The following is a 27490-nucleotide window of genomic DNA, read 5'->3' on the forward strand; positions in this document are numbered from 1 at the left end:
AGAAAAATAAAAAGGGCAGTAGGGAGAAAAGACAACAGGAGAGAAATGCAGACAGGCAGAAGGAGAAATGGACAAGGAGAGGGAGAATCAGGCAAATTAGCAAATCCATATGCAAAGCACACTCAAGAGAAAGACGAATGTTTGTACAGGGATGCACACGGCCACCTTTAGCCACCCACACCTGCAGATCATGGCACATGTAGCAGGCAGGCAGAGACGCTCAGCACAGAGGGAAGGGGCACAGAGGCAGAGAGACTGCGGCACATATGATGCGCAATGTGGCCCACATACACGTGGAGACACTCTTCCCAGACACAGTATAATCCACAGACACACAGAGGGGGCCAGAAAGAGGGGAAGTCAGGCACACACGAGGAAGAGCCACACGCAGTTGGAGACCGGAAGACAGAAGTAAACAGAAAGAAGACAGATGGAAAGTCACTTAGAGGTGATAGACCCTGACAGTCAAAGGAATGAGAAAGACATTCTCAGCAAAAAATAAAGAGGCATACAGAGAACCCCATATACAGAAAGAGCTGGATACCCAGATGGACTAGTACACAGAGACCGAGAAAGAAGACAGTAGATCAAAATCGAACGGAAGATGAAGAGGAGTTAGATTCAACACAGGAATGATATGGGAGCAGAGGCAAGAGAATCCCAAAGGCCAGGTTAAAATATATATATATGGAAACCAATGCTCAATAAAATGCATTGGGGGGGGGACATCAGTAAAGAACATTTTAGCCTTATAAACAAAAAATTTGCATAGTACCCCCGTCACTAATACTTTCTGGTTGCTGCCACCTACCCCTCCCTTTTAGGGTGCTCCTGAGCACTGCAGAAGCTGGGGTGCTGCCAGTTACACCTAAGAAGCAGAGAAATAACCCATTTGAGAAATGATTCCACAGGCATGGGATGGGAAGCAAGGGAAGGGGCAAAGTGAGGTCAAAAGAATGGGAGGAAAACTAGAGTAAGAAAAGGATGACAAGAATGAAAAAGGGGGAAACAGCTATTTGCTGTCCTTCTTTTGCTCCATTGGCACGTTTTATTTTATGTCTAGACCTCTCTGATCAAATCTCTGCACGAGAAAGCTAGTTTTGGACTCCTTTCCAACTGTCCATCTGATTTCTAGAACCACTTTAAGAAAACCACTGGGTTACAGCTGGAAATCATGGGTTAGAAAGTTAGATGAAAACGCCTGAATGTAACCCCTACCTCCTTTTTTTTCTCAATCCCAGTTACTTTGCTCTTTCACAGTACCTCAGTTTCTTCTACTTTGTGTTGGAGATCACATAGAAGAATTATACTGAAAGGAGAGAAAAGAAAAAATAATGTCACAATCCTGACTTGACTCTTTTCTCTTTATTCTAAAAATCTGTTCTATTCACCCCCAAATTAATTTCTCAAGTCAGATGAATTTTACATTCAAGCAACTGGGGGACGGGAGGGCGAGGGCAAGGGGAAAAAAGTGAAGATAAAATTTACAACAATTATAAATCACCGAAAAGGCTGGGCAAAGGGGAGAATCAAACATGGACTCCTTTGAAAAAAACTCAATCATCGTATCTATTCATATCTCTCCCCCCAAAGTCACTAGGATTTCTATCACTTTTTTTAAAGAAAGAAGAAAAAAATCCAGTACCACTTCTCGTTTAAAAGACACGTACACAATTAAATGCATTTTCACTTCAATGAGGTATGTAGAAACAGAGTTACATATAAACATATATTTCATCTTTTTCCTTTTCAATGCCTGAAGGGGAAAAAAAAAAAAACCTCCACATCAAACCACTCCCTTCTGAAGTATTCAAAAAAAAAAAAAAAAGCTTTTCTTTAGAGAAGGGAGGTGGGGAGGAAGGGACTAGTGAAGAAAAGAAAAAAAAATTAAATCTAGTTGGACTAGTATCTAACTAGTTAACCTTTAACAATTTATGCTGATGTCAGACTGAGCATGAGTACTGATTAATGCCCCCCCCAAATATTTTTTATAAGGGGGGAGTTAGTCACAGCAGCCATTTTTGTTTTATGCAGAAATCCTTCATGCCCCCCCAACACACACACACACACACACACACACACACACACACACACACACACACACACACACACACTTCAGTACACAAGGAAAATATCTCTATTAATCTGTGCACTAATCAGTTATGAAAAAAGGGAGAAATTTGTGGGTCGAGGCTTGGAGATGGGGGTGTAACAGGGAGGAGGATGGGGGGGTGAAAAATGAAATATTAAGCCAGCCATTTTGTTTTAAAAGGGGATTTTCCCCCCTCTCCCTTTCTTTATGGAGGGGGTGGCGGTGCTGGAGGGGGGGTTGTTTTAAAAATAATTTCAAGGCGGCCATCTTAGTGCTTCAGCTCTGAGAAATATTTCTGAGCGCCCCCCTCAGAATTTAAATACACTTAAAGCAACGGAGAGGGGGGTAGAGAGAAGTCGAAAACTTTTATATATATATATATATATATATATATATATATATATAATTTTTTTAAAAATCCCCTTTTCTTGTTCTCTTGGGAAGAGAGAGAGAGAGGGAAAAAAGTCTCTCCTCAATTTTCTCCAAGAAAATTTTTGGGGGCGGTTTGGCCCCCCTCGTCAGACAGCGGGCCCGAGGGTGGGGGTTTTGGAGGGGGGTGGCCCGGGGGTTTGGGGGGCTGGGGGAGGCGGTGAGGAGGAGGACGCCGCCGCCGAGGAGGAGGAGGAGGAGGAGGAGGAGGAGGAGGTGGTGGTGGTAGCGGTGGGGGAGGCGGGCGGGCGGTGGGTGGGGGGGTGGTGGGGGGGCCAGAGCCACAGGATGGCTTCCCCTCTGAGGGACGAGGAGGAGGAGGAGGAGGAGATGGTGGTGTCGGAGGAGGAAGAAGAGGAGGAAGAAGAGGGCGACGAGGAGGAGGAGGAGGAGGTGGAGGCGGCGGACGAGGACGATGAGGAGGACGACGACGAGGGAGTACTCGGGCGCGGGCCGGGCCATGACCGGGGCCGCGACCGCCACAGCCCCCCCGGCTGCCACCTCTTCCCGCCGCCGCCGCCGCCGCCGCCACCGCTGCCCCCGCCGCCGCCGCCGCCGCCCCCGCCGCCAGGTAAGCGGCCGCCCCGACTCCCCCCCCAGCCCTGCTGGGAGCCGCGGGCGCGCGAGGCCGGGCGGGGGCGAGGCACCCACCGCGCGACCGAGTGGAGACGAATCCGAGGTGCGGGGCGCCGCCTCGGGCCTGACGCCCGGCGGCGGTCCAGGCGGTCCCGTCCCGGCGGGCGGCAGCGGCCGCGGGGCCAGGCCTCCTCCCCTCCCCCGCCGCACCCTCCCCCGCGGTCGCCGCCGCCGCCGCCGCCGCCGCCCCGGCTGGAGAGCGCTGGGCGAGAGCTGCGCGCGCGGACCCGGCCACTCGGTCGCGGCTTTCGGGGGAGGAGGAGGAGGAGGTTTTTTTTTTTTTTTTTACTCTCGGCGGGGAGGGGGTAGGCAGGAAACGGCCGAGGCGAAGCCAGGGCCCCCTCCCTGGCCGAGCGAGGGACCGCGGAGACCCTGGCGGCCGGACGGCGGCGTGGGGGAGGGGCGCGTGGGGGAGGGGCGGCCGCGAGAGCGCCCCTTGGGCACCGGGCCCCGGGGGGGTTGGTCTGAGGGAGAGCGGGGTTTCCGAGTGTGGAGCCGATCGCGGCCCGGAGTCCGTCCGCTCTGGACTTGGGCTGGCAGAGGACGGACGGTGTCCATCGCCCCCCCACCTGCGGGGGCTTTGGTGCCCGCCAACTCAGGGGCGTGCGGTGGCACGCGGGGGAGGGGTCGTGTGAATGTTTGTGGGCGGCTGATGACTAGGGGCAGGTGGTGGCCACACTCCACGCCGACCACTTCCTGGAATAAGACTTGATCCTACACCCTTCCCCCCTTCCTCGCTTGTGGTTGGGACAGCAGAGTCACTTAAGATTGGGGAGCAAGAGGAGAGTGTCTGAGGACCGAAATGCCCCCAGTTGCACCCCCTTCATCTCTCCTCTGTCCCGGCCTTTTTTGTGTCAAGTACGGGCCCTCCCCCCATGACCCCGTCAGTCTGGGGTGGCCGAGCTGCCCAGCTGTGACTCTCACGTGGCTGCCATTCACTGTCACTCACTCTGTCGCTGAAACCACCCACACCCTGAACACTTTGGGAGGCATGAACTGCCCACCCAGCTGTTCTGCAGCTTGACCGTCACTCAGCACCCCTCCCCCGGGATGACAAGTCACCAGGCACTCTGGGCAGCACTCTCCAGTGGTGGAGGGGACAGACCGCTGCCTCGCGTCAGGCGCCCAGCAATGGCCTCACTCAGACCAGCCTCCTAGTGGAGCGATTTCTAGTCTTCTTTAGGATAGGTGAGCATCTTAGTGTCCACACCCCCTACTTGGGAAGTGAAAGGGGACATCCACACCCCCAGGCCTCTGGCTGCCATGCAGCGCAAATTCATCGAACTTCAAGGCGTCTAACATCATGCTCTTTGTCAAACTGTCATACTGGTCGGTGTGGCTTATGTGGCAAATGTTTCTGTCTAGTTGAGACAACCTTTGAAGGAGTGTGAGGTGCTTTCTTGTGGGGCGGGGGAAGGATGTGTCTAATGAAAGCTGGATTAAGTCTCTCCGCCCCCCAGGCTTGTCTGAAAAAGAGAAAAGTTTTGAAAAAGTTGTCCCAGAGAGCCCACGGATTTCACACGAGGGTAAAAGAATGAATAACTGTGGGGAGGGGGTGCTTGTAGGGTTGTCTACAGCAGAGGGGCTGAAGAGAGGGGGAAAGGACGGCAGGTTCTGTTAGGGGATTGGCAGTTCTCACCTATTTCTACCCGAACTTGGAGTGTAGGATTTGGGTGCTTTTGATCCCCAATCTGGGTGGGTGAGACCAAGAAGTATGAAAGAATCTAAGGTTGAAGTGGGTCTTTGTGTCAATACTCCTTCCCCCTTTCCCTCTTTGCTTTCTGAATAGACGAGAAGAAACATCGAATGCTTTTAAAATTTTGTATTTGAAATGAAAACCCACCTTCCCGCTCTCCCACGGCAGTTTTATCTCCCTTTGAGCCTTCCCAGTCAAATGAGTGACCCAGATACACCCCCTCAGATGACTTTCTGAGGTAAAACTTTGGGAAAATATTTTTAGCCTGCTCATTATTTCTGTCTACTTAAGTGTGGGGAAAATAACCCTCCTCTAAGGAAATTTGTTCAGGCTGCCTTCCCCCGTCCTTTTCTAGAATATGAATTTGTACATATTAGAGATTTCCATTGTTTTTCATTCTGACTGCTTTGATTCTCACCATTTTGTTTCACATTCTTACTCAAGACCAATTTTATCCCTTCCCCCTCTCAGTCTCCTTACATTGTTAAACGTTTAAAATAATAGCACTCGTGGTGGTGGGGGAAGGGAGCAGGAAGCCCAAAACTCATTTCTGCTCCCTCCCCCTTCTGGCAAGTCTAGAGAAATAATATAACATAATATATAGACGTGATTCCTTGGGGGTGGGGGTGGGGAATGATTGTGGGTGGTGCGGAAAATTCTGGTAGTTTCTTTGCAAAAGGTCTGAACACACAAACCCACCCCCTGCATGTAGTACGCATGTGCAGCAGACCTATTATGGTGGTTCGTTGTTGGAGAGGGAGGGGAAGTTGAGAAAAAATAAATATATGTGTGAGAGATTGATGGTGAGATTAGAAGAAGCGAGGGGCCGGCGGGAGGCGAGGCTCGGGCCGAGGCTCCTCCCGCTTCCCGGGCTGCTGGGCCCGCCTCCTCCCGCCCCGCCTTCCCCCGCTCGGAGCGGGGATGTGGGAGAGTCTGGGCTCCAGGCCAGCATTGAGTGGCTGGGGAGACAGGGGTTGGGACTTAGATTTGCTTTATTACCCTCCCTTGCCTCGCCTCGCCGTTCTCTTTTGCTTCTCCCGCCAGCGACGTCGGTCCAAGTTCGGGAATCTCCTGCTGGGGTGGGGAGTGCACTTAACGGGCTGTGAGGTCCCACGTCTTGTGCCCCACCCCCAGCTGGCGGTGACCGAGGCCACTTCCCTGATCCTTAGCCAGTTGGCCTGCCCTTGCCACTGCCCCGGCAGCCTCAATTTCCATGTTCATGTTAACCGAAGTCCCTGGGGTTAGGGGGAGCCGGCTGCTGGAGCATGGTGTGTTGCTGACTTCCTATTATAGTCCCCACTCGGCTTGCACACCCGGGCTTTTGGCAGGCACCCCCCCACACACACACCCCGTACACTCACAACAATTCTAGCGTGTCTTCCTGCACAGGACATAGGATGCTGGAGTTAGGAGGAAAGGTATCTCTGAAGGAAGGAGATGCCAAAATTCTGAGGCAATGGAAACTGGGGCCTCCGGTGTTAATTGTGGCTAATTTTCCGTTGACTGTTGAGGGAGGAAGGATTGTGTGTCCTCGAGCAAGGGGCTGGACCAAGCCCAGGCTTTCCCCTCCTGCAGAAGCTGCCTCTGCCTGAGCCAGACAGGTCTGGCTGGTTAGTCTAGTGCTTGCTGCAGGAGAGAGGCGAACCAGGGCCCCAGTGCCCCAAGTCTGTGTGGCATCTGTGTCTTCCTCTATGTGGAGTAACTGGCCTCCAAGCCTCCACAGACTGGCAGGGTTCACAGAGAATGGGGTGGGGGGTCATCAGAGAAGAACCTGTCCTGGGTCCTCTGATAGTGACCTCTGGAGAGAAAGCCAGGGACCTAGCCCTGCTAAAAGTAGGTACAGGCTGTTCTCTGGATTTGTGCTTCCGAGTATGTGTGTATGTGTGTGCACTTGAGAAAGCACATGCTGGGTATGTCTGTGCATATATCTTTGCTTGGGTCTCTCATACTGTGTATATATGAATGGGTCAGGATGTCTGGGACGAAATGCGGTGTGAAAGTTGAGACCAGTGGACAAGTGGCATGACCCCTGAGTTTTCAAAGGGAGTAGGGATATGGGAATAGATTTGAAGGCAGATTCCAGACTACTAGGGAGGAGGTAGTTATGTTTAGGTAATTACGGAGATTTTCTCCTGTAGGGTTAGTGTGTGATGAAGGAGGCAGACACTATGATCCTGTGGGCAAGAAGTGAAAATGACCAGCTGAGAATTTCTTTTGCTCCGGGACTGTGTTGGGGTGACAGGATGCTTAGTGATTATCTGAGGAAATGTAAATAGGGGACTCCCTCTTGGCAAAAAGCATGTCAAGGCCCCAGGGTGTTAGTGTGAGAACCCAGGTGTCCACCTTTGGCTCTCTCTTCTCAGCATCTGGCTTAGGGAGCTGCCAGCTTGTGTCTCCCCACTCCAAGTGCTGGGGTCAGGCCAGGCCAGCAGCTGGGCATGGCTTCCCCAGTTCCTGGGCAGGATGCCAGCTGGCGAAGCGAGGGGGAAAGCAGGAGGAGCCCTGGCGGTGACTGAAAGGACCTGCCACAGTCAGAGCCCATGGCCTAGAGCCTGGTCCCTTGTTAGTAGGAGGGGAAAGGAGGGAGTGGTTTGGCTGCTCTTCCCTTCTGACCCCTGACCTCCCATTCAGAAGCAGAGCATCCCAGAGTACTCGAAACACTCTCTGTTTGCATCTAGTGAAGGGGAGACAAGGTTTGGAGGAGTTAATGCCTGAGTTCCTAGAGAGTGGAAATTTAGGAGTTGGGGAAGGGGGGAGGTTGAGGGGCCTCAGAAACTGGGAACCTAGAGGCTTAGGTTTTCTGGTACTCTGTGCTCCAAAGATAAGGATGACATTCGGCTGCTGCCCTCAGAATTGGGTGTGAAGAAGAGAAAACGAGGACCCAAGAAGCAGAAGGAGAACAAGCCAGGAAAACCTCGAAAACGCAAGAAGCTTGTAAGTGTCAATAATTTCTAACTCTACAGCAAGGCTCAGGAGACCCATTCCTAGAGACCTACATTTTCTCTGGTCCTGATTACCTTGGGAATGGGGGTGGGGATTTTCTGAAGTCAGGGAGGCTTGATCTCATGGACCTGTGACCCTAATCTCACTCACTACAACCTAGTGAAGAGCCTAGCTGTTGATGTGACTTGCTGTAGCAGCAGAGAGAAGGAGCTGAAAGCACTGGCTCCAGAGGAAGATTGCATGAATTCAGAGCCTAGCACTCCTCTGTCTTCCTGGACCATTTATTTAACTCTCTGTGCCTCAGTTTTCTCATCTGCAAAAAGTAGATAAAAATAGATTAGTTACTATTTCATAGGATTGTTGTGAAGATTAAAAAAGATAAAATATGTTATGTGCTAAGAACAGTTCCTAGCACGTGGTAAAGATGAATAAATGTTATTTTTATTTCTCCTCTTTAGGACAGTGAGGAGGAATTTGGCTCTGAGCGAGATGAGTACCGGGAGAAGTCTGAGAGTGGGGGAAGTGAATACGGAACTGGACCAGGTCGGAAACGAAGACGGAAGCACCGAGAAAAAAAGGAGAAGAAGACAAAGCGGCGGAAAAAAGGAGAGGGAGATGGAGGGCAAAAGGTGAGTAGAATTAGGGAGTGAGGATGAGAGACCAACACTAAAGACAGGTGTGCAGAGGAAGGAAAAGCCCCAGAGGCTGTAGTTCGTGAGGGATGGGGACTGCACTGGAGAATGGAGCAAGAAGCAAGAAAGCCCAGAGAAGGTGGTAGATAGGAAGAGAGGCATGTGTGGCGGCCCCAGGACAGGGGCTGAAGGAGCACCCACCTCACCGAAGCCCTGTCTCTCCCAGCAGGTGGAACAGAAGTCATCAGCAACTCTGCTTCTGACCTGGGGCCTGGAGGATGTGGAGCATGTGTTCTCTGAGGAGGATTACCACACACTCACCAACTACAAAGCCTTTAGCCAGTTCATGAGGTGTGGTAGGACTGGGGAATCCTCTTGAAAGACACTTTTAATTTTAGGGAGGCCATGGCCTCCTCCTGAAGAAAGCTAAGAAACTGCTCTCCAGAGAAACTCACAGTACATACACACAAAATTCCACATGTAATTTCAGAGAACTCCTGGTCTCCTAACAGTCCAAAGGACTCCAGTTAAGAACCCTTCACTGAGGGGCTGAGGGGTAGGGGAGATCACGATTCTGGAACTAGGTTAGAGAACTCTGTAGCGGTAGAATATAGTGAGGACTATATAGTGAGGATAGAATAGAGTGAGCCCTCCCCTTCTCCTCCGTGACTTCCCTCTCATCTGGACCTGAGAGATACCATCAGTGTTCCTGAATTTCCTTTGCTCAGTTATCAAGTCCTCTGCCCCATCTTAGGCCCTGGTCATAATGGAGGATGCATTGCTGGCAGCTCTCAAAGTAGAGTGGAGAATAGTGGAAATGTCTTGGGGAGGAAGCACTTTTATACAGAGGTTCAGTGCCTTGGAGGCAGCTACTGAGGTTCAGGTCCTGGTATCATCTTGGGCAAGTTACTTAACTTCTTTGATCCTCATTTTCCTCATCTATAAAATAGGAGTGGTAATAGTACATACCGCATAGGAGCCTGTGCAGATTTGGTGGGATAATGAATGGAAAGCCCAGTACAGTCATTGCCTGGCTGCTAGGGAGTGGTCAGTAACTGGTAGCTGTCATTAGTAGTGTTATCTCATGTACCTCACTGCTATAGGTGCTGCTATTGTCAGCACTGCAGGTCACCCATGTCCTCACAAGAGCTTAACACCCCACCCCAGAATAGAAGCAGCATGGCCTGTCTCTTTCAGACTCCCATCCCATGGGAAACCCTCTTCAGGGCCCATGGAACTCATTAGTGAAATGCAGAGAATCATAGCAACTCAGAGTATTATTGTGAGGATGAAATAAGATGTGATGTATGTGAAAATGTTTTATGAACTGTAAAGGAGTATACAAGAGCAAAGCATTTTTATTGATGTTATTCTTTTTTTGTTTTGTCTTTTTTTATGTTTTCTGCTTTTAATTTTTATTTCCCTTTCTAAAATTTTGTTATACTTTTAAAAATATGTTCTTTTTTTAACTTCTTTTTATTTGTTTATTTCTAAAATTGATATTTTTCTTAATAGCACATACTCTCACCACCCAGGAATCCTAGCATGTACGTAGACTTAATTGATGAGGGGAGATGGCAGTATTCCCAGACCATCTGTGAAGGGTCCGAGTTCTCTGCTTCTATATTTACAGGCCCCTAATCGCTAAAAAGAATCCTAAGATTCCAATGTCTAAGATGATGACCATCCTTGGGGCCAAGTGGAGAGAGTTCAGCGCCAACAACCCCTTCAAGGGGTCAGCAGCTGCGGTGGCGGCAGCAGCAGCGGCAGCAGCAGCAGCTGTAGCTGAGCAGGTGTCAGCTGCTGTCTCATCGGCCACCCCCATAGCACCTTCTGGACCCCCGGCCCTTCCACCACCCCCTGCTGATGATATACAGCCCCCACCCATCCGAAGAGCCAAAACCAAAGAGGGCAAAGGTAGGGACCCCTTCTTCCAATATCTGACTCCCTACCCTCCAAACTGTATGTCTTCAAATTATAGTATAGAACTCTTGTCTTTCTAGTCCTGATTGTTGGAGGAGAAACGCTTTCCAGGACGGGGGTTTTAGTGAAATGATAGCCCACAGAGGAGTTCAGAGGCTCCTGTGACTTCCCTTATTCCAGGATGTTTCACGACTTCTGTGTTTTCTCCCCTCACTTCAACTCCTCATTCAGGTCCAGGCCATAAAAGGCGGAGTAAGAGTCCCCGAGTACCTGATGGACGCAAGAAGCTTCGGGGAAAGAAGATGGCACCACTCAAAATCAAACTAGGTCTTCTAGGTGGCAAGAGGAAGAAGGGAGGCTCGGTGAGTGGCCCCTCCCTGTCTGCTAAACATCTGGGGTCAAGGGCTGGGGTCCAGAGACAGAGGCACATGAGGGAAGCTGGAGTGGGGAGCCAGAGGCCTAAGGAGGGGAGTGGAATCAAGTCTGCCTCACTGACAGCCACGGGGCTATGGGCAGTATGTTTTTCAGAGTGATGAGGGTCCCGAACCAGAGGCTGAGGAGTCAGACCTGGACAGTGGCAGTGTCCACAGTGCCTCAGGCCGGCCTGATGGCCCTGTCCGCACCAAGAAACTAAAGAGAGGCCGGCCTGGAAGGAAGAAGAAGAAGGGTATGGGTGTTAGCTATTTCTGATTCTGTCAGTCTGCCTTCCTCTCATTCCTTCATGTCTTATTTTCGATTTTGACTTCTCTATTCAATTCTCTCTCTCTCTTCCTGCTTGCGTCCCTTTCCTCTCTCTCTGTTCCCTTTGCCTCCACTGGGGTATATGACAGTCCTGGGCTGTCCTGCAGTGGCCGGGGAGGAGGAGGTTGATGGCTACGAGACGGATCACCAGGATTACTGTGAGGTGTGCCAGCAGGGTGGGGAAATTATTCTGTGCGACACCTGCCCCCGTGCCTACCACCTCGTCTGCCTTGATCCTGAGCTTGACCGGGCTCCTGAGGGCAAATGGAGCTGCCCCCACTGTGTGAGTACCTGGTGCCCAGCATCTTACAGCCCTCAGGGACCCACCTTCTCTTTCCTCCTTGGTTTCAGTTATCCTCTTCCTACCCTCAGATGCCTGGGTTTCTCAGTAAAAGATGTTTAAGTGTCCAGGATTCTAGTTTGTTCCTTTCCCCCATACCTTTGTCCCCAGAATCAACATTTTTGAAAACTGGGATGTGCTGCTCCTTAGTTCCCACCAGTCTTCTCTGCACTTCTAGGATTCAGGTCTCCTGTCTTTGCCTCTATCTTCCAATCTCACTCCTTATCTCCTTTTTTCCATCTGTCTCTGTGTCTGTCCTTGGCCTCCCAGGAGAAGGAAGGGGTACAGTGGGAGGCCAAGGAAGAGGAAGAAGAATACGAAGAGGAGGGAGAGGAAGAAGGGGAGAAGGAGGAGGAGGACGATCACATGGAGTACTGCCGCGTGTGCAAGGACGGTGGGGAGCTCCTGTGCTGTGACGCCTGCATCTCCTCCTACCACATTCATTGTCTCAACCCTCCCCTGCCAGACATCCCCAATGGTGAATGGCTGTGTCCCCGATGCACAGTGAGTGGAACCATCTCCTCTCTGTCAGGCCTGACCCCTTCTCCCATCTCAGGAGCCCAAAAGTCCAGCTCTTCCTTTCTCTGCTCTCCCCCAACCTTGTGGGACTCCTATACTCCTACTCTTAACGATGGCCTCTTCCTTTCCTCTTTCTGGTATGTGTCCATCCCAAAGTGCCCTGTGCTGAAGGGTCGGGTGCAGAAGATCCTGCATTGGCGGTGGGGGGAGCCACCTGTGGCAGTGCCAGCCCTGCAGCAGACAGACGGGAATCCAGACGTCCCACCCCCCCGTCCTCTTCAAGGCAGATCAGAACGAGAGTTCTTTGTCAAGTGGGTAGGACTGTCCTACTGGCACTGCTCCTGGGCCAAGGAGCTTCAGGTACGTAGCCTCTCCTTTCCCTGCCCTTTGTGACACCATCTGCTGCCCTTCTCACTCTCTCTTATCCCTCTATTCTCTAGGCTTCCGTATCCTTTTTTTCCCCCTCATTTCAGGCCTCTGGCCCTCACACCCTACCTACTTCTTAGTTTCCATATGTAGTTCTCTTGGTTTCCAGTCCTCTTTCAATCTCCATTGGTTTTCTTCCCTTAGGTACAACATAGCCTTTCTTAGCTTCGTGTCTTTCCTTGTCTGTCTTTTTCCATGTGTTACCAATATCTCCAATCTTAATAGCCCCATTCCCTGTCCCCTTTTGCTCATTACAGGCCCACCCAGGCCCTGTCTTTTGACTCCATTCCATCTGCTTCATTTTATTCATTCTCCTGCTTTGGCTTTTACTTATTGTCTTTCATCCACCCTTTGTCACAGCTTCCTTTCCCCGTCTCATTCCCCCTGCTGGCCTCTTCCCTGTCCCCTTTTGTCCTCTCTGGATGTTAGGACTATTTCTTCTCCCCTCCTCTGTGCTCCATCAGCTGGAAATCTTCCACTTGGTAATGTACCGAAACTACCAGCGCAAGAATGATATGGATGAGCCCCCACCCCTGGACTATGGCTCTGGTGACGATGACGGAAAGAGTGACAAGCGCAAGGTGAAAGATCCACACTATGCCGAGATGGAGGAGAAGTACTATCGTTTTGGCATCAAGCCAGAGTGGATGACCGTCCACCGTATCATCAACCACAGGTGAATCCTTGGTCCATGGGAAGGCCAACCTGGGATATGACACTATGACTATTATTAGGTCAAATAATTGACCTAATTTTGATAACTCCTACTACAGCTCCAGCCCTTCTGGCCTTGTTTCCCTCCAGGGGGAGAGGAGAAACCAGGAGGAAAGTCCAGCCCAGCACTGCCTCTTTTGTCCTTGCTTCCTCTAATCTTCTAATCTCTAGTAGCATAAGACATGACACATGATTCTGGGGGTAGGGGAATGAAAACAAAACATGAAAAACGTGATTCATCCAGACCATTGTTTTCGAGTATTCCTTTCTTCATAGTACTTATTATTGCCTAACATTCCCCAGTAGAGTATGAGCTCCATGAGAAAATAGGGTTATCTCTGTTTTGTTCACTGCTAAATATCCAGTGCTTAGAACAGTGCCTGGCACATAGTAGATATTTAATAAATGCTGAGTGGGTGAACAAATCATGCTAGAGGCATTTCCAGGGATGTTTTAACCATTGAGGGTTAAGTGACAAATTGTGCATGTTTGCTGATAATTGTGTTTATTGGGACTTCTATTTGTGATCAATATTATTTTTCTCCTCCTGCTCCTCCTTTTGGTCCTCTTCCCCACAGTATGGATAAAAAGGGGAATTACCACTATCTAGTGAAATGGAGAGATTTGCCATATGACCAGTCCACATGGGAGGAAGATGAAATGAACATCCCTGAGTATGAAGACCATAAACAAAGCTACTGGAGACACCGGTAAGGGAGCCAGGTCATGGATTAGAGGGATCCTGAGAATGGGGGATGAAAGCTAAAGCTCCAGCTTAACATGAGGGCACAGTAGGGACAGATACCATCTAGAGTTTAGGGAAATGGCAGCCTAGGCTGGGTTGTTTGGAGTGGAGTTGGTAAAGAACAGAGATAAGATCTGGCCTGGGTAATGGGTAAGAGGAAACTCTGGAGTGAGGAGGTTGGCTCTTAAGGTGAAATCCAAGGGGTGAAGGTAAAGGACATGAGAGAAAGGAAATGTGAGAAAATCTTGGTTATGGACAGTGGGAGTGGGTTCAGAAAATTGAGGCAGTCCCAAGGACCAGGCCCTCACTCAGCATCACTCCTTTCCCAGAGAACTAATTATGGGGGAGGACCCGGCCCAGCCCCGCAAGTATAAGAAGAAGAAGAAAGAGCTGCAGGGTGATGGGCCTCCCAGTTCTCCTACTAATGATGTAAGTCCTTTCAGTTGGCCTTTCTCCTTTTTCTGGAGCAGTGGTGATTGAAGATTTCCCTGGGGCTGTTGACAGAAATTCCCAGAGTTTCAACAACTTCCTTGAACAGTAGCTATTCCTTCAACATTCAGCCTTGCCCCAAGCATGGCTAGGAATTTTGGCTTAAGAGTGAGAGAGCCACTAGAGATGGCAGCCCACCTGGGGCTGCCCTTCCCCTTTGTGCTGCTGGGTATTGTTTCAAAGAATGAGCGGGAGGGCCTGAAGATGAGAATTTCCATAAGCTCAGGCCATAGTGGAGGGAATTGTAATCCAACTTGATATCAGTGCCAGGGAGGAGGAGACCCAAGACCAGAGCAGCTGCTGACTGTTCCCTTGAGCTTTCTGACTTCTTGACTCTACAGCCCACAGTGAAATATGAGACTCAACCACGGTTTATCACAGCCACTGGAGGCACGCTGCACATGTATCAGTTGGAAGGACTGAATTGGCTACGCTTCTCATGGGCCCAGGGCACCGACACCATTCTGGCTGATGAGATGGGGCTGGGCAAGACCATACAAACCATCGTCTTCCTCTACTCACTCTATAAGGAGGTACTGGATTCTAGGCCTCTGAAGGGGATGGCCAGGCTGAGGCCTAGCCTGGACTGGGGAAGGGAGGTGGAGGATGGTTGGGTAGCCAGCAGAGGACTGGCGTATACAGCCTCGAGCCTGGATTAATGGGCTCCCCCACCCTTGACTCCCAGGGCCACACAAAAGGTCCCTTCCTGGTGAGTGCCCCACTTTCTACCATCATTAACTGGGAACGGGAGTTCCAGATGTGGGCACCCAAGTTCTATGTGGTGACATACACGGGTGACAAGGACAGCCGGGCCATCATTCGTGAGAATGAGTTCTCCTTTGAGGACAATGCCATCAAAGGTGGCAAGAAAGCTTTTAAGATGAAGGTAAGTCCCTCTACCTCATATCCTCTAAGAACCTCAGTCTGTCATTTCTTTGCCCCAACAGGAATTCAGTTCCTTATTCCCCACTCATCTTTCTCCCTCCTTTCCTCCACCTATCCTCACTCTTGTGTATTCCTGTCCTGGAGATGTAGCAGGTAGTTCCCAGGGGACTGGACATGTGGGAGGACATTTGGGGGCCATGGTCAGTAATCTCTGCTTGGAGTTGTTGGAGGACAGAGTAACGGGCTCACTTTCGGAGTCATGGTCAGAACAAGGCATCTGGGTAGAGAATGGGGGCTGGAGGTGTAGGTGCACGGGTGTCAGGTGATAGCTGAATGGGCAATGGTTGTGTTGGCAGAGAGAGGCACAGGTGAAGTTCCATGTTCTCCTGACATCATATGAGCTGATCACCATTGACCAGGCAGCACTTGGCTCCATCCGCTGGGCCTGTCTCGTGGTGGATGAGGCCCATCGACTCAAAAACAACCAGTCCAAGGTGAGTGAGATTTTCCAGCCTGAGAAACTTAAGGCTGTGGACTCCCACTTGCATTGGTCCTAAAGAAGAAAAAAAAGTTCTGGGAACTTTCTACAGTCTGGGAGGCAGGGTTTCTGGGAACCTCTGGGAGAAGTCCAGATTGGAATAGAGAGATAACTAGGGATTTGGGTCAATACTGTGGGTCAACTACTGGCCACTTATAAGCCCTTTCTCCTGCCTTTCCTTGCCCCATCTTCTAGTTTTTCAGGGTCCTTAATGGCTACAAGATAGATCATAAACTGCTGCTGACAGGAACCCCACTGCAGAATAATCTGGAGGAGCTCTTCCATCTGCTGAACTTCCTCACTCCAGAGAGGTTTAAGTAAGTGGTTCACTAAGGGTAGTCTGAAGAGGTGAGGGGTGGATGGCTACAATGAGCTGGTGGAGGGTTAATCTGAGGTAGAGAATAGAGCCTGAGATCAGGGCAGAGAACTTGACACCCTGCTCATTTGCTTATCTCTTTCTGGCTGCTAGCAACTTGGAAGGCTTCCTGGAGGAGTTTGCTGACATATCCAAAGAGGACCAGATTAAAAAACTGCATGATTTGTTGGGGCCACACATGCTGCGGAGGCTCAAGGCAGATGTCTTTAAGAATATGCCAGCCAAGACAGAGCTCATAGTTCGAGTGGAGCTGAGCCCCATGCAGAAGTGAGATGCAAGGCAGCTACTTGGACTATGGGTTGGGGATTTGGTGGCAACTTTCCAAGAATTAGTGACTAAGTGCAATATTGTAATTGCTTCCTTTATTATATCTCTTCTGCACCCCAACTCTGACCTTAGGAAATACTACAAGTACATCCTGACTCGAAATTTTGAGGCCTTGAATTCACGAGGTGGTGGGAACCAAGTGTCACTGCTTAACATCATGATGGATCTTAAAAAGTGCTGCAACCATCCATACCTCTTTCCTGTGGCTGCTATGGTAGGTACAAAGAGCAGAGAACTGATCAAATCCCTAGTTCTCTGAACACGTGGATGTAGGGGGCTGTTGAGCTCAGGGGCAATGCTGGGCTGGGAGACCAAGGACTGGATCCCTGAGAGGAGTAGGAATTTGAAAGATATGGAAGCTGGATTTTGGCTTCTGGCTTTCTAGGCATGGTAAGAATATGGGGACACATTTCCTGACCCTCTCCTTTCTTCTCCCTTCTCAGGAGTCCCCCAAACTCCCCAGTGGGGCTTATGAGGGTGGCGCACTTATTAAGTCATCTGGGAAGCTCATGTTGCTGCAGAAGATGTTGCGGAAGCTGAAGGAGCAAGGACACAGAGTGCTTATCTTCTCGCAGGTAACCCATCCCCTGAGCGCTCTCTTCATATCTGCTTTCTGTTTCCTCTCCTCACCATCCAGGCTTTAATTCCTTACCTCTTTCCTGTGGCTGCCCTGGTATGAAAGATTAGGAGATTCTACCTATAAGAGTTTCTGATACAGCTAGTTCATTCTTGGCCTCTGATCCATATTTTTTTTTTTACTTTTTTTTTTTTTTTTGAACGGTAAGGGGATTGCAACCCTCCGCACGGAGTGGTTCGCACCACGCTCAGCCAGTGAGCGCACCGGCCATCCCTATATAGGATCCGAACCCGCGGCCTCGGTGCTACCAGTGCCGCACTCTCCGAGTGAGCCAAGGGGCCGGCCCTGATCCGTATTTTTAAGGCTGTTGGAGGTTGTAGCCCAGATCCTGTTAAGCTGAATGGGGGAAGGGTGAGGGTGAGCCATCTACCTCCTCACGGAGGTCTCTGAGACTGGTGCTGTTTCTTAACTTTATTGGTGGGTGGGGGTGGGGGGCATAGACCCTTCGGAAATCTGATGAAAGCTATGGGTTCACTCTCCAGAAAACTATATGTACAATTAGACAGTTTTGTACAGATTTTCAGGAGATTCATAGATTTCCCTGAAACATTTACATGGGAAGAACTTCTGCCTTAGGAGAAATGATTTTTTTTTTTTTCTTAATGTAGGGGAATTGTCAGACATGTCGGTTTTCTTTTTTTTTTTTTTCTTTTTTTTTTTTTGTCGTTTTTTCGTGACCGGCACTCAGCCAGTGAGTGCACCAGTCATTCTTATATAGGATCCGAACCCGCGGCGGGAGTGTTGCTGCGCTCCCAGCGCAGCACTCTACCAAGTGCGCCACGGGCTCGGCCCGACATGTCGGTTTTCAAATGACATTTTGTTTTTTTATTTATTTTTTTAATGGTGGTTGGCCAGTATGGGGATCTGAACCCATGACCTTGGTGTTATAAAGCTGCGCTCTTACCAGCTGAGCTCACCGGCCAGCCTAGAAGAAATGATTTTAAATCGAGAGTATAGCAAGAATGTAGAATAATAAGGAGTCAGAGGGGAGGGGCAGGATAGCACCAGAGGAGCTTAACATAGGATGGGGTTAGAGTAAAGGGGTAGTTAGAATAGACAGGCCCATCCCACGCTTCATTACTCCAGATTCCTTCCATTTCTCTTGCTGTAGATGACCAAAATGTTAGACTTACTAGAGGACTTCTTAGACTATGAAGGCTACAAGTATGAGCGCATTGATGGTGGCATCACTGGTGCCCTGAGGCAGGAGGCCATTGATAGGTTCAATGGTAAGGGGGAGATGCCTTGGTCCCTGGTGGGTATGGGAGGCCCAAGAAACCTGTGCTAGGTCTCTGGGATGGGAGAGGGGCTGGTTTGGGGGGATATTGGACACCTGGGCTTTGAGTTGGAGGCATGGTTGTTTGTAGTCAGGGAACATCTAGGAGCAGGTGGACAGAACTGTTGGGTTCAAGAAAAACCTGATCTTCTAATTCTCACCTCCTAGCTCCTGGGGCCCAACAATTCTGCTTCCTCCTGTCCACTCGAGCTGGGGGCCTGGGCATCAATCTGGCCACTGCTGATACTGTCATCATCTTTGATTCTGACTGGAATCCCCATAATGACATCCAGGTGGGAACTCGCATCCTGGAGTCTCTGCACCATTTAGCAAGGAGACTTGGGTTCATAGTGGAGGGTGTCGTGCTCTGGGTTCAGAAATAAACCTCTTTGGGGAGGAGAGAAGTCCATTTCTCACCAGCTTCCTTTCCTGAGCACATGGGCAACTTCTCTCCTGGCCAACCCCCACTTTCTCCCACCCCTGCAGGCCTTCAGCCGGGCTCATCGGATTGGCCAGGCCAACAAAGTGATGATTTACCGGTTTGTGACTCGTGCGTCAGTGGAAGAGCGAATCACACAAGTGGCCAAGAGAAAGATGATGCTGACACACCTCGTGGTGCGGCCTGGGCTGGGCTCCAAGGCAGGCTCCATGTCCAAGCAGGAGCTTGATGACATCCTCAAATTTGGCACTGAGGAGCTGTTCAAGGATGAAAACGAAGGTGAGAATCTTTTTTGCAGCAGCTCCTTGAAAGCAGGCCCCTGCCCTCTCATGAGTACTTCATTTCTGCAGCCCCCTGAAAAAAAAAAAAAAAACAAAAAAACTACTTTTTCTACAGCCTTTGAAGGAAGAAGAGCTTTCTTATCAGTAGTCCTTGGAAAAAGATTGGACTCTTTCCTTGCCTGTAGGATTAAAACAAAATAAAAAAAAAACCCCTCAACATTGGCTCCCAGGGAAAGATCCTTCTCCTCCAGGGCTCCTGTGAAAAGGAAGCAGAGTAGAGGCCTTTCTGAAGTTGTGCCTGAGGTTCTGACTGGAACCCGAAGTCCCCTTTTGTTCCCCATCTGCATCAGGGGAGAACAAGGAGGAGGATAGCAGCGTGATTCACTATGACAATGAGGCCATTGCTCGGCTGTTGGACCGGAACCAGGATGCAACAGAGGACACTGATGTGCAGAACATGAACGAGTATCTCAGCTCCTTCAAGGTGGCACAGTATGTTGTGCGGGAAGAAGACAAGGTGAGAGGCTTTGGGGCCAGACACTGTCTATCCCAGGCCATCTCTGCAGGACAGTGTCCTTTCCTGGACCTTGAAGTAGGAGGGTCCTTTTTCACTCTTGTTTTTTATTTGCTCTCCTACACTAGTACCCAGCAAAGAGCAATAGTGGGCCTCAAACAACTTCTTAGTCTAATGGGTAAGGCCTGACTTTGGTGAGAGACTTAGGCACAGAGAGTACTGGTAAACACATAAAGGTACCTTTTGACTCAGTGCCTGAAGAATGCAGAAGGGATTAGAGGAAAGGTTTAGAAAAGAGTGCAAGAACAAGGAGGAGAAGCATATAACAGGTAAGAGATGATATGGGAAATATGCAATGTCTAGAAAACTTATGCATAGTTGAAGAGACCTAGGAGCAGTGAGACTGGATTCTGCTGAGGCCAGAGAGAAGGGATTTTGTTATGTGGAAGGACTGGTGAGGAAGGAGGTTGCCAGCATTCATTCTGCTGCCCTTCAGATTGAGGAGATTGAGCGAGAGATCATCAAGCAGGAGGAGAATGTGGATCCTGACTATTGGGAGAAGCTGCTGAGGCATCACTATGAGCAACAGCAGGAAGACCTAGCCCGGAATCTAGGCAAGGGAAAGCGGGTTCGCAAGCAAGTTAACTACAATGATGCTGCTCAGGAGGACCAAGGTGAGGAGTGCCCTAGATGCAGGAAATGAGAAGGGAAGGATTGATGATAGAGGTTTGAAGGCTGAGGCTGTTTAGAGGGAAAGAGAGAGGTCTAAATAAAGGTCAGGGCCTTCCCTGCTAAAAGGTAAAGAGACTTGGTCAAGTCAGCAAGAACCACCTAGAGGCCAGATGGGTTTGCAGGCAATTTAAACTATCTGGTGGTTGCAGAGAGGGATCCTGTGGACACCAGGGGTCATTTCTTAGAATAGGTTTGGTAGGAGTCAAGGCAGCAGAACAGGAGGTGCCCCGAGACTGAAAGTGGGCAGCGAGTGGAGATAGTTCAGCATATGTGGCCCCAAAGTCAGGCTTCAGGCAGTGACCCGGTATCCCCAGGAGGGTTGAGGCCAGAGTGGAGGTTGAGGAGTCTCCAAGGGGAGGAATCCAGGCGAAAAGGGCCGTAGCAAGATTCATCCAGGGAGTCCTCACTGACTGCTGAGCCCTTTCTGTCCTCACAGACAACCAGTCAGAATACTCGGTGGGATCAGAGGAGGAGGATGAAGATTTTGATGAACGTCCTGAAGGTGGCGTCTGTCTTCCTGATTTTCTGCCTCAGCTCTTCTCATTTCACTTCCCAGTTTCCTTTAAGCCTGCTGTTTTTGTTTAAATAAAAAACGCTTTTTTTTGGTAGAAAAACTAAAGATTGCAGATAAGCAGAAAAGAAAAAATGTTCATAATCTCTTCACTGTTAAAATTCGTAGTGTGTAACCACGTAGGCTTAGATGCCTACCTAGGTCAAGAAAGGTGACATCATCTTACATTCCCACCTGTACTCTTGCTTGCGTCAAATATAACTGTTAATTTTGAGATATGACTCGATTCTTTTAGACTCACTTGGGCCGTAGTTCTGAAAGTACTTAGAAGAAAATTAGAAGTGCCTCAAACCTGGCATGGGCTATTCCTGTGTTCTGTATCTTGTGGGAATGAGGTACTGAGGAAGACTGAGGCTTAGAGGAAGTGGTGGATCTACTAACCAGTGTTGCCTCCACCCTCAGGGCGCCGACAGTCAAAGAGGCAGCTCCGGAATGAAAAGGATAAGCCACTGCCTCCACTGCTGGCTCGAGTAGGGGGCAACATTGAGGTGAGATTCGGGCCCAAGTCCCCATGAGTTCTCTAAGGGGAGAATTGAGGCCTGGGTCACTGAGGGTAGAAAGGACCAAGACTTGAGACCCCTGGCCATTCATTGCCTCTGCCTCCTTGCCCCCACCCCCAGGTGTTGGGATTCAACACCCGCCAGCGGAAGGCTTTCCTCAATGCTGTGATGCGCTGGGGGATGCCACCACAGGATGCCTTCAGCACACAGTGGCTGGTGCGGGACCTGAGGGGCAAGACTGAAAAGGAATTTAAGTGAGTGTGGGGTGATATGAGGCTGAGCTGGACGAAAGGTTGAAAGCTTTGGGTGTCACTTTCTTCCTCTTGGCCGCCATATGATGTGACCTTACTCAACTGATCATCACCCTGTCTGCCATATAGCATTTCCTGGCTCAGTTTCCTGGGGGGTGGGCTCAGCCTACTCCACCTCCCCTCAGCTGAGCCTAGAGCAGAGGGGCCAGGCATCCTTCCCTTTGGCAGGGCATTTAAGTAAGGAGATTTGCCTGGATGGTCCTAGCCTCACATTTACTTGACCATGATAACCTGGCAAGAGGAGCTGGTGGAAAAGATGAAGAACTGACTGATGGGGCCCAGGAAGGAAGTACCAAGGCCAAGAAGACAGGGGAAAGACAGAGGGAGAGACTGATGGGGGAGTTAAAGATTTGGAGGGCTGGTAATGGTGAGAGAGAGGCCAGGGAAGGAGCCCTAGAAGCACCTAAGGAGTTTGGAGTTCAGGGGTTCAATAATACCTGTGCCTCCCTCACTTTCCTGTACCCCTTCTAAGGCTCCCCTGACCCTCCTCTCACTGCCATGCTTCTTAGGGCCTATGTATCTTTGTTCATGCGCCATCTGTGTGAACCCGGGGCAGACGGCTCTGAAACCTTTGCTGATGGAGTCCCTCGGGAGGGACTGAGTCGCCAGCAGGTGTTGACCCGCATTGGAGTCATGTCTCTCGTCAAGAAGAAGGTATCAGTATTCCCTCATCCAAAGAATTAAGCTGGACACTTAGGCTCTTAGGCTCAGTCCTTCCTCTGCCTTCCAACCCTGAATTCTGGGCTCACACTGGGTGCAAGACAGAAGGTACTGTGCTTCCTATGTGTACAGTGCCTGGAGCTGACCGCTGTCCCTACAACTCCCACCCCCCACCCCCACCAGGTGCAGGAGTTTGAGCACATCAATGGGCGCTGGTCAATGCCAGAGCTGATGCCTGACCCCAGTGCCGACTCTAAGCGCTCCTCCAGAGCCTCCTCTCCTACCAAAACGTCTCCCACCACTCCTGAGGCTTCTGCTACCAACAGTCCTTGCACTTCTAAACCTGGTAATCAGGAGTGGGGATGGCAGAAAAGACAGAAATGGGGTCAGGAGTCGGAGCGGGAGAACCTCTGCCTCCCTCACTATGCCTCCCCCTGTAGCTACTCCAGCTCCAAGTGAGAAAGGAGATGGCATAAGGACACCTCTTGAGAAGGATGAAGCTGAAAACCAGGAGGAGAAGCCAGAGAAAAATAGCAAAATCGGGGAGAAGATGGAGATAGAGGTGTGTGGCTACCTGGCTCCTCTTGAGGAGAGGGAGTGGAGGGGTCTTGGAGGCCAGGTACTTGGGAGCCCTCGAGCTCATCCTGACTCCATTGTCCTCTTCTAGGCTGATGCCCCCAGCCCAGCCCCATCGCTTGGGGAGCAGCTGGAGCCAAGAAAGATTCCTCTAGAGGATGAGGTGCCAGGGGTCCCTGGAGAGATGGAGCCTGAACCTGGGTACCGAGGGGACAGAGAGAAGTCAGGTGGGTGCATGGCTTTAGGGGTGATGGGGTGTTAGAATTTGGGATTCCCTCTTCTGGGGTCAGGGGATGAGGGTGACATCCTCCCTTCCTATCCCCTATCCCCTCCCACAGCCACAGAATCGACGCCGGGAGAAAGGGGGGAGGAGAAGCCGTTGGATGGACAGGAGCACAGGGAGAGGCCGGAGGGGGAAACAGGGGATTTGGGCAAGAGAGGTAATGGGTGGAAGGACTGGGCACCTGGGTCACTGAGGGAATCGGGAGGTGGAGTCTGGGGAACCAAATGATTGGGTCCTGGGTGGGTAGCTGTTTGAAAGGCCAGTACAGTACAGGTAGTAGTCTTGGGACCCCCTGGGAGGAGACTGTCCTAAGGTGTGACCTTTGTCCCATCTGTTCTAGCAGAAGACGTAAAAGGGGACCGGGAGCTTCGACCTGGGCCGCCTCGAGACGAGCCAAGGTCCAATGGGCGACGCGAGGAGAAGGCAGAAAAGCCCCGGTTCATGTTCAATATCGCAGATGGTGGTTTCACAGGTAGGGGAGGTTCTCACTGCTATCTCCTCCTCACTGGAATTTGCTCATCCCCATGGGGTTTTTAATTTTGCCTGAGGCTTCCTGCTACTTTTAATTCCAAGTAACTTCCAATGAAGTGGTGCATGCTGACTCTGATTCTTGCCCTAAGTCTTCCTTAAGTGTACTTCCAGACTCCAAAGCTATCTCTAATCCCACCTTTATTCCTAACTTGAATCTTGTTTGTAATTAATTTTATTCTTAATCCCTAACCTAACCTTTACCCATTCTGTTTAAAGAGCCCTTAGTACTCTACATTATTTGGTTTCCCCATCTATACATGTCTGTTGGTCTGGATGTGGTTTGCAAAGCCCTGATGCCTCTTCTGTCTGCTGTCGTTTTTTCAGAGCTTCACACGCTGTGGCAGAATGAGGAACGGGCAGCTATTTCCTCAGGGAAACTCAATGAGATCTGGCACCGAAGACACGACTATTGGCTTCTGGCTGGGATAGTTCTGTATCCTTTGATATAAATGCAAGAACAAAAAGGTTCTCTCGACTTGGAGAGAAGGAACTACAGAGAAGATGAGTTCACAGTCAGGGAAGGGGGGCTGTACTTAGGGGAGATCAGGCAAAAATGGAGAAATGTTCACAGCCAACCCCATCCCTGTTAAATTCCTTGATGGTCCCCTTTCCTTCATCTATAGCCATGGCTACGCACGATGGCAGGACATCCAGAATGATGCTCAGTTTGCCATTATCAATGAGCCATTTAAAACTGAAGCCAATAAGGGCAACTTTCTGGAGATGAAAAATAAGTTTCTGGCCCGGAGGTTCAAGGTAGGGATGAAGGAGGAAATGAATACGGTTGTAGTGGAGCTTCTTGGATTGGAAGTGGGACCCAGATCTGGTTGGAACCTAGGGAAGGTTAACACCTTGAGGGTTAAGGCAACGCTTGAGGCCAAGACTAAAGTCTAACCTTGTGTTTGGAACTGTGGGTCTGGATCAGGATTGATGCTGGGGTTGCAGTCTATGTGGAGGTGGGGGTGCTCTGGGCCAGCAGGGAGGGCAGGGTGGGTCTCCAGTGCTGTTTCTGCTGCCCCCATTCACTCATCCACTGCTGGCAGAGCCCTGCATTCACACCGCAATCCCTGTGCCCTCAGCTCCTGGAGCAGGCGCTGGTGATTGAGGAGCAGCTGCGGCGGGCGGCCTACCTGAACCTGTCGCAGGAGCCGGCGCACCCCGCCATGGCCCTCCACGCCCGCTTCGCCGAGGCCGAGTGCCTGGCCGAGAGCCACCAGCACCTCTCCAAGGAGTCGCTGGCGGGGAACAAGCCGGCCAACGCCGTCCTGCACAAGGGTAAGGGCCGCGGCGGCCCCGCGCGGGGGAGGGCCCACAACGCTGCGTAAGTCTTCACCCTGCACCCCTCAAAATCTCCCCCCCTCTGACCCCTTTACCCTCTGAACCACCCCCCTCTGACCTCTAACCCCACCACTGACCCACCTGGCAATCCCTTGGTTTTTAGCCTCTAGGACTTGTGCAAGCCACCTCTCATCCATGCCTGATATTATTCACATCAGTGCCCAATAGAGGGACCTCCTCCCAGATTCCATGTCCCCTCTACACAGTGGGACCTCTTCACTGGCAGTAGAACCACACACCTGCCATACTGCTGTTATCACCCATTCAGGACTTTGGCCTATGTATATGCCACAAAAATCCTTAACTCATCCAATAAATCACATGCCTTCACATCTTATACACCCTATGAGGCAGAACCTACCACCCATCCAACCTCTGACCCTACTCATGAAACTTCCCTTTGACCTTCAGTCCTTCCTCCCACACCCTCTTACTTTGTTAATAATAGATTAAATCTCAAAGCCCTCTAACTATCTAATCCTGCCTGATGTAGTGACTGACTCCTGGCCTCTTTGATCCCTGTTCTAATTCCTTGAATCTGTAATGCTGACCCTCTAACCGCCCTCTCCCCTTAACATATTAAAACCTTGATTCCTTAAATCTTTGACACTACTTACCACCTCCCATGCCTCCTGACTATTTCCTCCCCATCATCCCCAACCCCCAAACCTTGCTCTTCCAGTATGGGATGTTCTGACAACTTCCCGCCCCCATGTCTCCAATATCCTCCCCTTCTCCCTTTTCTCCATATTCCCTTTTTCTTTCTTCTTTCTCTCCATCTGTTCTCTGTGGTTTTTGGTCTCTCTGTCTCTTCTTCTGACACCTTTTCCTTTCTCCTGAGTCATTTTCTTCTTCTACTTCTGTCATTTTCTTGGTCTCTGGTTCTTTGACATCTGTGTCATTCACTCTTTCTTTTTCTGACTGTCTGTCCATCTGACTCCTCATCTCTTTTCCTGGCTCCATCTCTTTCCCTATCTTTCTCTTGCCCTTCTTTCTCCGTGGCCCGGGCCCCAGTTCTGAACCAGCTGGAGGAGTTGCTGAGCGACATGAAGGCGGACGTGACCCGCCTGCCAGCCACGCTGTCCCGAATACCCCCCATCGCAGCCCGCCTTCAGATGTCCGAGCGCAGCATCCTCAGCCGGCTGGCCAGCAAGGGCACAGAGCCTCACCCCACACCGGTAACCCTCTTTCCCCCTAACTCCAGTTTTCCTTGTTGGTTCTCCTCCTGCACACATATAAACACTTCCATCAATCAGAATCCTATTCAATATGGAAAAACAACTTGCTAGAACACAGTCATCACCCTTGAGTGAGTCTGCCTACCTGTATGTTACACCCCTCAGTAGTTCTGGAGTATGACTCATAATGTTTCCCAGCAGTTTCTTTCCTCTCAAAGACTAAGGCCTAACTCTAACTCTGGCTTGCTCTCTATTCCAGGCCTTCCCCCCGGGTCCCTACGCTACACCTCCGGGGTACGGGGTGGCCTTCAGCGGCGCACCCGTAGGGGCCCTGGCCGCCGCAGGCGCCAATTACAGCCAGATGCCTGCAGGGTCCTTCATCACAGGTCAGCTGGTGGTGTCCTACTGCCTGCCTCTCCCACTCTTCCTTTGCCAAGCTTCATCCCTGCTCAGCTGCCCTTGCACTGCTCCAGCCCATCTCATTTCCTGGAAGTTTCCAGTGTTTCATGGAACAGAGTTCTGGGATTTGTTCTTCCCATCCCTTACTCACTCTTCTATTCCCATTAGTGGTTCTGTGGCTTGGTACCACCTATCCGAGCCTCCTCCATCTGACTTACTTCAAGGGGTGTAGTGAGAGTTGGACCGTGTGTTCAATCATGTGGCACAGAGGGGAATCTCAGGGAGAGGGGTTTGCCTTGGTCTTTCCGCCCTTACCTGGGAAAATTGAAAGTGGCAGGAGGTGACTAGAAGTGAGAATATACTATTGTCAGGATGTAACTTTGGGAGTCATGTGAGGATTGACCTCTGTTACCCCTTTCCTAAACAGCCGCCACCAACGGCCCTCCCGTGCTAGTGAAGAAGGAGAAGGAAATGGTGGGGGCGCTGGTGTCAGACGGGCTGGATCGGAAGGAGCCCCGAGCCGGGGAGGTGATCTGCATAGACGACTGACTGGATCCCAGGCCTGCCCTTCACCAAGGCCCCGTCCCCGAGGCCGACCCCCAGCTCAAGCTCTGGGGCCTGCTGCCAACACTCCGCCTTCCCCACCCCTTGGGCCACCACTGGGCTAGGAGCCCCTTTGCTCCTCTCTACAGCTCCTCTCTTCAAGAAGAACCCTTTGTCTTTCTCCACTACCACTCACCTTTCCCACCATGCTTTGAAGACTGTGCTGGTGAGAAGAGGTCTGGGTGAGAGATGGTTAGCAGGGTCTTCCAG

The 27490-nt window shown here is 50.7% G+C and overlaps 2 protein-coding genes and 1 non-coding gene across 3 annotated transcripts in view; 2 read left to right on the plus strand and 1 right to left on the minus strand.

The window, feature by feature from the left end:
- Positions 1–3286, minus strand: part of NAA38 (N-alpha-acetyltransferase 38, NatC auxiliary subunit) — a 26914-nt gene extending 23628 nt beyond the window's left edge. Inside the window, exons 1-2 of the mRNA XM_063112226.1 lie at positions 3173–3286; positions 1219–1309 (exon numbers count right to left, since the gene is read on the minus strand). The gene's annotated coding sequence lies outside the window, so the exon portion shown is untranslated. The remainder of the gene's footprint in view (positions 1–1218; positions 1310–3172) is intronic.
- CHD3 (chromodomain helicase DNA binding protein 3) lies at positions 2810–27326 on the plus strand. The gene is made up of 40 exons (XM_063112223.1): positions 2810–3092; positions 7675–7787; positions 8255–8425; positions 8655–8779; positions 10062–10345; positions 10583–10713; positions 10868–11018; positions 11182–11375; positions 11703–11936; positions 12108–12311; positions 12842–13053; positions 13670–13801; positions 14166–14265; positions 14667–14858; positions 15011–15211; positions 15567–15704; positions 15944–16065; positions 16218–16391; positions 16524–16665; positions 16895–17026; positions 18200–18317; positions 18533–18657; positions 18851–19082; positions 19435–19601; positions 20095–20272; positions 20767–20832; positions 21304–21389; positions 21522–21655; positions 22222–22366; positions 22556–22718; positions 22813–22934; positions 23040–23175; positions 23287–23388; positions 23575–23703; positions 24087–24195; positions 24386–24518; positions 24842–25037; positions 26115–26278; positions 26538–26664; positions 27105–27326. The coding sequence occupies exons 1-40, from the start codon at positions 2810–2812 to the stop codon at positions 27224–27226; spliced, it is 6189 nt and encodes a 2062-aa protein (XP_062968293.1). The 3' UTR covers positions 27227–27326.
- LOC134389866 (small Cajal body-specific RNA 21) lies at positions 21789–21927 on the plus strand. The gene has a single exon (XR_010024822.1). It is a non-coding gene; the product is annotated as a small Cajal body-specific RNA 21 (non-coding RNA).
- Positions 27327–27490: the final 164 nt, after the last annotated feature.

This window comes from Cynocephalus volans, chromosome 10, assembly GCF_027409185.1.
Source record: "Cynocephalus volans isolate mCynVol1 chromosome 10, mCynVol1.pri, whole genome shotgun sequence".
NCBI classification, from domain to species: Eukaryota; Metazoa; Chordata; class Mammalia; order Dermoptera; family Cynocephalidae; genus Cynocephalus; species Cynocephalus volans.

Excerpts from the sequence above, each read along its gene's own strand:
- CHD3 (XM_063112223.1), top strand. The coding sequence starts at position 2,810 with ATGGCTTCCCCTCTGAGGGACGAGGAGGAGGAGGAGGAGGAGATGGTG. Across the intron at positions 8,426-8,654 it reads AGGGAGATGGAGGGCAAAAG|CAGGTGGAACAGAAGTCATC; the intron begins GTGAGTAGAATT and ends TGTCTCTCCCAG. Across the intron at positions 22,935-23,039 it reads GGGAGAAGATGGAGATAGAG|GCTGATGCCCCCAGCCCAGC; the intron begins GTGTGTGGCTAC and ends GTCCTCTTCTAG.